Genomic DNA, 9,589 nt, shown 5'->3' on the forward strand with positions numbered 1-9,589 from the left:
TGTCACTTTTTAACATCAACCAGCAATGAATCCTTGGTAGAGCCAAGAAGTGGCACTAAGCTTCTATGAATTCACTGTCTCTGTCAGACAGGAAGAATGACACAGAATCTCAGGAGCGATCAATAAGGGTTGAATAAGGGTGAAATAAAACTCTGTGTTTAGAGGGAGGATTAAAGTCTAAAAAGAAAGTGATGGACAGCGAAGGACAAACACAGATCATCATTGATAATGATTCTCCTCCATGGACAGCACTGGAAGAAAAGACTTGAAGACTAATCAAATGCATTATACACATGTACACCATGTTTGTGTAATTCCTCTCACAGCCACATGGCGGAGACAAATGTTCAGCATTGTCGCTTTATATTAAACCAGCTCAAATGATTATATACAGTACTAGATACAACAGTCTGTGTTGTCTCCACAGATCCAACAAGGTTCAAACTATCCTGAAAATTAAATGTTATGATTTTCTTGTGAAAAGTATTTTTTGCAATTCTTGAAGTTTTTTTTATACACATTTGCTGAATATGAGGTTCTGGGAGTACCTAGTAAAAACTAATTCTGTTGATTGAGTCTTCAAGCACAGTTCATGTCTGAGTGTTGTTGAAAATAACACTGACAGTCAGAAAGTACATGAGAACTAACTAGATTATCATAGTGCACCAGTTAATCTTAAGGGGACGTGCAGAATAATAAAAGCTGTCATGCAAAGTCCAAAGATTAGATTTAATTGATCCTGTTACAACGTAATCAAAAGTAATAAAACGCAAAGGAATTATCATTAAATGCCTACACAAACAAATAGTTGTACAAAAATAAAATTAAGTGTAAAGAACAAAAAGGATGAAATAGATATATGTGTATATATGTGGATGAGTTATAATCAGACACCAACCAGTGTCACATTCAGTCAGGTTACAAAGGGTTGAAGACACAACATGTTCTATCTAAAAGTCATAAAAGTACAATCATTTAGAGGTTAATAATTAACCAATTAAAGTTGGGGATGAAATTGAGAGCACACTTTGAATGTCATTGACAATCTTGACATGACATCGTTGAAGCCAAGACACAGTGGCAGGATGTGAGATCTTGAACTGAACAATATTTACTTGGAGGACTGAAAGAAACTGAGAGACAAGCTGAAGATAATTCACCTGGGTGAGTTTCTTCTTTAAGAACAATTTGAAATCTGAGAAAATGGCTGAGAGAGCTACTCTTTTTGAAAAATATCTGAGCTGCCATTTGTGTTCAGAGACTTTCAGAGATCCTGTGTCTCTGAGCTGCAACCACAACTTCTGTTCAAGCTGCCTGCAGAAATTCTGGGAACAGGCTAAAAACAAAAACTGTCCTATTTGTAAAAGGAAATCCTTAAAAGATTTTCCTGTAGTGAACTTTACACTGAAGGAACTGGCTGACTTCTTTGCTGGAAGACAGAAATCTGGATCATCTGAGACAAAAAAGGGAAAAGAGAAGTCATTAATGGAGGTTTGTAGTAAACACAAAGAAGAGCCTAAACTGTTCTGTGAGAATGAGCAGAGAGTTGTGTGTCCTGTCTGTGAGTTTACTCTCCACCACAATCACAAAGTGGTTCCTATAGAACAAGCAGTCAGTGACCTGAAGGAGCAGCTGAAATCTGACTTAAAGTCTCTGGAGGACAAGAGGAACAAATACAAACAAGTGAAGGAAACATACAATGAGGTGATTCGACACTCCAAGAAGCAGCTGCTGTCCACAGAGAGGCAGATCAGAGCAGAGTTCAACAAGCTCCACCAGTTCCTGAAAGAGGAAGAGGAGTCCAGACTGGCAGCTCTGAGGGATGAAGAGGAGCAGAAGGAGAAGACTGTGAGCAAAAAGATGAAGAGGATTCAGAAGCGAATCTCTTCTCTGTCAGACAGTATCTCTGCTGTTGAAGAAGAGCTGCAGAAACACCAGGTGCCATTCCTCAGCAGTTATAAAGCCACTCAGACCAGAGCCAGAGCCCAGTGCTCACTGTCAGATCCACAGCTGGTCTCAGGAGCCCTGATAGATGTGGCCAAACACCTGGGCAACCTGGCCTTCAGAGTCTGGGAGAAGATGGAGGAGAAGGTCCACTTCAGTCCTGTCATTCTGGACCCAAACACTACAAACCCCTGGCTCTATCTGTCTGATGATCTGACCAGCATGAGATGCGGAGACACAAAGCAGCAGCTTCCTGACAATCCAGAGAGAAACACTAACTACACCACTGCTCTGGGCTCTGAGGGCTTCAGCTCAGGGAAACACAGCTGGGAGGTGGAGGTGGGAGATCATCCTACCTGGAATGTTGGTTTAGTTAAAGAGTCAGTTGACAGGAAGGAAAAGAGATTTGTTTCACCAAAATATGGAATCTGGTGTTTGTTGCATCGCAGTGGAAAATACTCTAATGGTGCTGGTCAGACCGTGACAGTGAAGCAGAGTCTCCAGAGGATCAGAGTCCAGCTGGACTATGACAGGGGGGAGGTGTCCTTCTACAACTCTGATGGCATGATTCTCATCTACACTCACAGAGACACTTTCACCGAGAAGCTCTTCCCATATTTCAGCATTGCAAAAGCTGGTGCTGCCAAAAGCTTTGATATCAAAATAAGAAAGTGAGATTTCTCTGTGATGTTCATGTTTACTGGATTATGAGAGAATATAGCGTCATATTGTTCAGTAAATACTGTGATCATACTGTAATCTGAATAGACTTTCTGTGGACTTCCTGGAATTAGGTCATAAAACAGTGTGTGGTGTTGTTGTGACAATGTTTCTAAAAAAAAATCAAAATAACTTTAAAACTACAAATACAACTGTCCAAATGTGTTTTGTTGAATAATTTGCATATGTTGGTAAAATATATGAATCCCTGAGCCTCAATTTAACACATGGTCCTTTGCTTCCATCCAGTGGGTATACGGTGGAACTACAGAAAACAAACAGTACAGGAGTACAGTTTGAAGTACAGGCTAAATAAAACAGTCAGTGGTTTATTTTCGTGTACAATGACTGCTGAAGTGGGAATCCTGTAGTAGTATTTTTTTTGGCTTTATTTTTCTTGGTCCAGTTCTAGTCAAGGGGTTGTTGAATGAGTCCAGAATGATATCATTGCTATCACAGTGTTTTCTATTATGAAATCTAGAATAAAAGTTTTACATTTCTATAGAGCCCACATCGTTGAGCTCATCTCAGACAGAGCAGAGAAAATTATTAAAATCTACCTGCAAACCTGGAATAAGACGATGTTAAAAGATTCTCAGCAGTTGACTCAAATTACGAAAAAAAAAACATCAAAGTAGTTTAAATAAAAAAATGCTTATTGTCAATGTTCATGACTTAAACTTAATAAGATCTTTTGTGATTCCAGCAAATTCAAATTTTCTGTTTCGTCCGCTTTAAAAATAGAAATGTAGTTCCCAATTTGACCACAAGAGGGCAACAAATGAAAGACGTTCTAATATTCCCACTATTCATTTTCACATTTAAACCATTTCCACCGTTTACTTTAATTATACACGTGTTAATGTAACTGTGTGTGAAAATAAATATATAAATATATTCACTGATCTGATTTTAATTTGAAGAATAAAGTTTTATTTTGAAATAAACTTTTCACTTTTGCTCTAATATTTGTTTTCCTGTTCTATTGTAGATTCATTCTGTGTTAAAGAGCTGTCACTGGTCAGATTTGGTTAAATTCACTTGTTGTTGATGCTTTCAGGTCACATGGGAGTTATTTAGTGTCAGTTTATTCCACTGTCTGTTTCTACGAACAACATTGACTCCTACACATTTAATTTCTGTGAAACTTTTCATGTTTTACAGTCAATATGATTATTTTTTCTCTTAACACAAAGAGGAAGTGTTGAAAATTTAACATTTTTGTCATCAGATGCAGTAATATGCTGAGAAAGTCACTGTCCTGCTGCTACCTGAGTATTTATTGTAAATCTTCAGTCGTGTCACGTAGAATCTAACTGAGACTCCAGTTGGGACCAACAGCTGAGAGCTTCACTCCCAGGGTCTGTCCTTGTAAATCCTACCCAAGCCCCATGATGCACTGGGGGAAGGGTTTCTACGGCGACTCTGACAGTCAACAAACATGGCCGACGCTGCAGGGAGCTCTGAGCCACATGAGTGAGTAGAGTTACTGATTATTCCACTGGAAACAGCTGACACATTACAGGTTCCTACAGAGGACTTGAGAGTATTGAACCAGTATCTAAGTGAGTGGGAGGTGTTTGAAGAGACACAGTGAGCAGCTGGAGCCACAGGGTCCTTTCTACTTCCAATGAATTGACGCCAGTGGACAGATTAGTCTTCAGTGCAGCAATAAACACGTTTCAGCTGAGCTTCACACGTCAAACATGAAGCTCAGAGATGATTCCAGTTTAGTTTGTGTGTGGGACCAAATGTCTGGAAAATGTCACAACACTCAAGTTTCCCTTCAAGATTTTAGCTTCAGCTAAATTCAGTCACTTTTGGTTGAGTCTGACAAAAAGTCGAGGAGGAGGAAGTGAGGCTTTAGCCGTCCTACCACACAGGAGAACTGGACTGATGGAGAGTTGAGGACGGGACCATCTGGTCCAGTGGCGTCTGATGGATGCTGGCTCGCCATCTTCTCTGTCAAGGAGAATCCAAACTCTCATTGTATTCCAGGTGATCCCAGCCTGTGGAGAAACCGGATTATTATGACATAGAGACACAGTGAACGTCACATGACAATTCTGTAAATCCTGCTGCAACACAGGAGCAGTTAAACCCATGAATTCATGTCAACTGTAGAGCACTTCACTGCAGGAGGGTTTGATCATTTCAACAATGAATTCTCCTCATAAAACCTTTAAACTGTCACATTTATGTGTTTCTCTTTTCAATCCAGGACTTAATTAAAGCACAAATATTTGACACGTTCCTACGACTGAGGTTCTGCTTTAAGAGTAACAGCAAACACAAGCACAAACAGCAGCAGTCTAGAGAAGAAATCAAGTTTCCTTCTCCAGCTGGAATTCTGCAGCCTCTGATTTAACCACACTTTGTTTAGTGGAGCTGCAAATAATCCTGCAACTAAAACAAGTTTACAGGACTTCTTTCTCTACTGGGCAACAGAAACATAAATGATGGCTGCAGCAGAATCGTCAGGTCGTCACGTCTCCACTAAAGCAAAATAAATCTGCATCAGTACAAGGTTAAGCAAAGATTATTCACTGGTTTATTACTGATGAGTTTTTACTAAATGCTAAGCTTAGTCAGAGCAGATGAAATAAAAACTATTATTTTATTAAACACAACATTCCTCTGGACTCAGAGATGGATAAAGAGGAATTAAAATCCTCAAAACAGAAAAAAAAACACAAAGTAAGAAAACAGAACTGGGAAATAAATCATGATGTGAAGGAAAATAATTTAGTTTCTTTCCAAATAATAAAGAAAAAATGCAGCTGTTGATGAGTTGAAAATAATCAGACTGTTGTTGGACTACTTCATAACGTTTGAAATCTGAAATCCACACTGTCACGTTCCCTCCCAGACGTTCCCGCTCCCACATCCCAACGTTCTCAGGCGGACATCCCATGATCCCCAAACTGTACGTGATGCCATGGAAACAGGACATGAAGAACCAGAGGCTGCTGATGAAGGTAGGCGCCAGTGGAGGAAACAAACGCACCTCCCTGCAGACTGTGCAGTCAAACAGACTGTGTGTGAATGTGTGGTTCAGAACGCAGCTCTGGCTGGGATCCCTGTGCTTCCTCTGGAGGAGTCTTTGTGTTTTTGTGGTCGGAGCGTCTCTGCCACAGCCAGCGCTCCACCCAGACCTCCTCCTCCTCCCTCCTCCTCCTGGGCTCCTCTCAGCCAGACAGGACTGACAGCTCATCACTCCTCCCACTTCTCCAGGTGAAGCAGCTCATTCAGCTCAGATGCTGTGTTCAGGAACCTAAATGAAGATATTTCTGATGATTTGCTGAAAATCAAGTGAAACATCTGCTGCTGTTTTCTTGCAGGTACAACAGCTCTGTGGTGACGACCAGACGGCTTTATCAAACCTGTGGACAGATCAGTCCTTCACCACAAACACTTCACACACACGTGTTTAACGTGGTTTCAGCTGCAACACAAATCTCATCAATAAAAGTTTTGTGAATCAGTGAATCAGTTTCCATCATTCCTCTTGACTGAGTGATGAATTCAACTCTTTTTCAGCTTCTTTTCATCTCTGGGAGTCTTGACACCTTGATGCATATGTGAGGATTATTGCAATAAACATCTGTGAAAGACACTTGATGTTGTGAGTTCACTCTAAGAAAGAAACTTCCTCAACGATACTGAGCTAGCTGACTGAAGAGAGGCTGGAGGCTAGCAGTCTGGAAGCTAGCTGGCTCTAAGGCTAACACCAGGATACTGGCAGATGTGGAGCTCAGAGGAAGTCGGTAGCCTCGCTTCCTAGAGGGAGATGTCCTGAAGGTCTAGATCCCCTGAAAGGTGACTCCTGGGATTTGGATGAGGTGGAATCATGCAGAGAGTTAAATAAGTCAGGCTGAGGGCTATCAGGATGATTGCTATCTGACTCAGGAACTGGAACAAGATGGTGGGGAGTCTCATAGCTAGCAGGCTGGACACTAAACAGGTCCATTCAAACCACATGTGGTGCAGGTGAGAGGGTGGCTGCCTCATAGGATGAAGTAGACATGGAGCTAGTAGTCAGGTGGTTGGACAACTCAGGAACTGGGATGTGCAACTGGCTTGGAAAACTGAAGGTAAAGTATTATCTGATACTAGGAAAGGCAGGGAGCTAACTGATACTGGGACTGGAGCTGGAAAGAGACTAAGAGACTGGAACTAACAGGTTGGAGGTCATCTTATTGGCTCATTGTTTTCAAACAGGCCCAGCCTTTTTAAACAGCATGGCCTCCATCCAAACCAGGAGGGTTCACGACTTTTATCCATCAACATCAACCTGACTGTTCACTCCACCTCCTGACTCTCCTCCACAGACACACCCTTCTCCACTGCATCCACACACACTTTACACAACCCCTCCCCACTGACCCCAGAACAACAGGACAATATCCACACAATCCCAACAATCATTACACACAGACGAACACGACACAGGACAGTTTTTAGATCAAATAGTGTTTTTAACATTCCACTAAAGCAACATGATGAGCGCAGACATTAAAAGGCTGTGCTGAATGTTCACTCTCTGGTGAACAAATCGTTCACTGTTCATGATGTAATTTTAGATAATAACCTGGACTGCCTTCTTCTTACAGAGACATGGTTTGGCACCGATGCACTGTTCTCACTGACGCTTCCCCACCAAATTTTATTTTTTCTTCTCCACCGGGGGGACAGACAAGGAGGAGGGACTGCATCAGTTAGTAAAAATAACATGTTCTCAAATTAGGATCTTTTTAACAGTTACACATCATTTGAGTATCATGCCTTTGTTTTTAGCAGCCCACCTATCCTCTGTGTCACCATCTACAGACCACCCCATTACACCGCCTCCTTCATCAGCGACTTTTCACATCTGTTATCATCTATCCATACATCATATAACAGGGTTATAAGAACTGGTGATTTTAATCTACACGTGGATGTCTCCTTGGACTCTATGTCCACAGAACATTTAAACATTTTACAATGCTTTGATTTTAACCAACATCATGCAGCCGACCCACGGCAGGGGGCGCACCCTGGACCTGGTCATATCCTGTGGTCTGTCCGTGGGTGTGTCCTCTGTGGTGGATCTGGCTGTGTCTGAATATTTCTGTGTTTTTAAACATCGTCAGGTTTAACCAGCAGGTGGCGCCAGTGAGAACAGTGAGGAAACGCGACCTTACTCCTGAAGTGGCTGCAAATTTTATCCAGGTTCTACAGAGCACTCCTGCAGAGATTTTACCAGCGTCCTGTGATTTTATTATCAATGATTTTAACAACAAACTGAAGTCAGGGCTCATTGGTTGCATTGGTAACGAAAACTTTAAAAACAAGACCTACACCACCGTGGAGAAATGAAGAAACATTTGAAAAGAAACTGCAGGATCGCTGAGAGGAGATGGAGGAAAACAAAGCTAACTATTCATCATGAAATATTACGGGAACTCCTCAAAACTTAGACAATAACTCGGTCAAACAGGCCAGAATTTTACACTTCCAACAACTAATTACAGAGAATAAATACGACCCCAAATTCCTTTTCTCCACATTAGACCATATGCTAAACTCTTTAATTTTAATAAATCCTCTAAGTTATCTAATGACGCCCTTTGTGAGAACCACGTAAGAAGTAAAATCAATGACATCAGGTCGAGTATTTTACCTCAACAGATTTTAACCGTTGACGCACCAGGATCATTGATTTTTTTCTTCAGTCACTGTTTTTATCACAGTTGATTTATATTTAGGTTGTTTTACATGATTTATTTTAACTTGTATTATTTATTTACTTTCATAACCTGTTCTTATGGGACCAAGGGCCTTTTGGTCATTTTATTTTTATTTATTTTATCTACTTATTTTAATATCTTTCTGTTTTAGTGTTTTAGATCTCCAGTGTTTCCTCGTGGGGGCCTGCCACGCGTGGGGCTGTTCCTTTCTACCAGTGGGGGCGCTGTCCCTTGGGTGGTTGGACGCTCTGCACTTAGGTGTGGGGCCCGTCTCTCCCCTATGGTTAAGGGCTGGGACCCCCTCGGCGTGGACAGGCCCCCTCCCCAAAGGTAGCGTCCTCCATGCCTTAAGCCTCAGTGTCCAGCCATGTCTCACTGACAACTTTTAGTGTGTATTCTGGTGTGAGTGTGGACGTGCGTGCACTTGTGTATGTGTAATGTGTCTATATGTGTCTGTATATGTACATGTGGGGGCGTGGGTCCTTGATTCTGTTTCTTGCTGTAATGTTCTATGTTTTTATTGGTGTGAAGCACTTTGTGTTGCAACTTTGTAGGAAAAGTTCTATACAAATAAAGTTTGATTGATAGAAAAGGTTTAAAGGACACTTCCCTGTGGACCATAATATGAACAGACTCTGTCCCTACTCAGGTCTTTATCCTCTCACTGTGAATGAACTAAGCAGACTCCTTATTAAAAGATCAACTTCAGTAGTTGACATATAGACAACAATAAAACTCAAAGTTTATCCTCAGATAAAAAGTCTGTTTGGTCGTATTGTTGTTTTAATTCATTCTGACTTGTTGGTAGAAAATGTTTCCTGTTACAACTCATGAAGAAGAAATGTAGTCAAACTGGTTTACTGTGAGATTTAAAACAACTGGAAATATTAACTCCAACCTGGAGGACTGAAGCACAAACCTCAACCTTTTAAATTTTTTGTATTTTTATGAGCTGAATGACTTTAATTCTTTGTTGAGTAGAAGAAAATAAAAAAGACATTAAATATTAAAAAGTGACCAACACGTAACAGAACAAAGAAACTGATTTGTACTAAAATAAAAGCAGAATATTAACCTGTGGAAGACGTCATGGCGCCATCTACTGGAGATAATATGATACTTCAGCTTTACTGACTGGTAATAAATTCACCTGAGTGACGTAAAAAGAAAGAAATTGAAAGTAGATTGAGATC

The 9,589-nt window shown here is 40.8% G+C and overlaps 1 protein-coding gene across 1 annotated transcript; it reads left to right on the forward strand.

Moving 5' to 3' along the window:
- The first annotated feature begins 1,058 nt into the window (after positions 1 to 1,058).
- On the forward strand, positions 1,059 to 3,619 carry LOC125012793 (nuclear factor 7, ovary-like). The gene has a single exon (XM_047592936.1). The coding sequence runs from the start codon at positions 1,204 to 1,206 to the stop codon at positions 2,617 to 2,619; it is 1,416 nt and encodes a 471-aa protein (XP_047448892.1). The 5' UTR covers positions 1,059 to 1,203; the 3' UTR covers positions 2,620 to 3,619.
- Positions 3,620 to 9,589: the final 5,970 nt, after the last annotated feature.

This window comes from Mugil cephalus, chromosome 8 (assembly GCF_022458985.1).
Source record: "Mugil cephalus isolate CIBA_MC_2020 chromosome 8, CIBA_Mcephalus_1.1, whole genome shotgun sequence".
Taxonomy (NCBI): domain Eukaryota; kingdom Metazoa; phylum Chordata; class Actinopteri; order Mugiliformes; family Mugilidae; genus Mugil; species Mugil cephalus.

Excerpts from the sequence above, each read along its gene's own strand:
- LOC125012793 (XM_047592936.1), top strand. The coding sequence starts at position 1,204 with ATGGCTGAGAGAGCTACTCTTTTTGAAAAATATCTGAGCTGCCATTTG.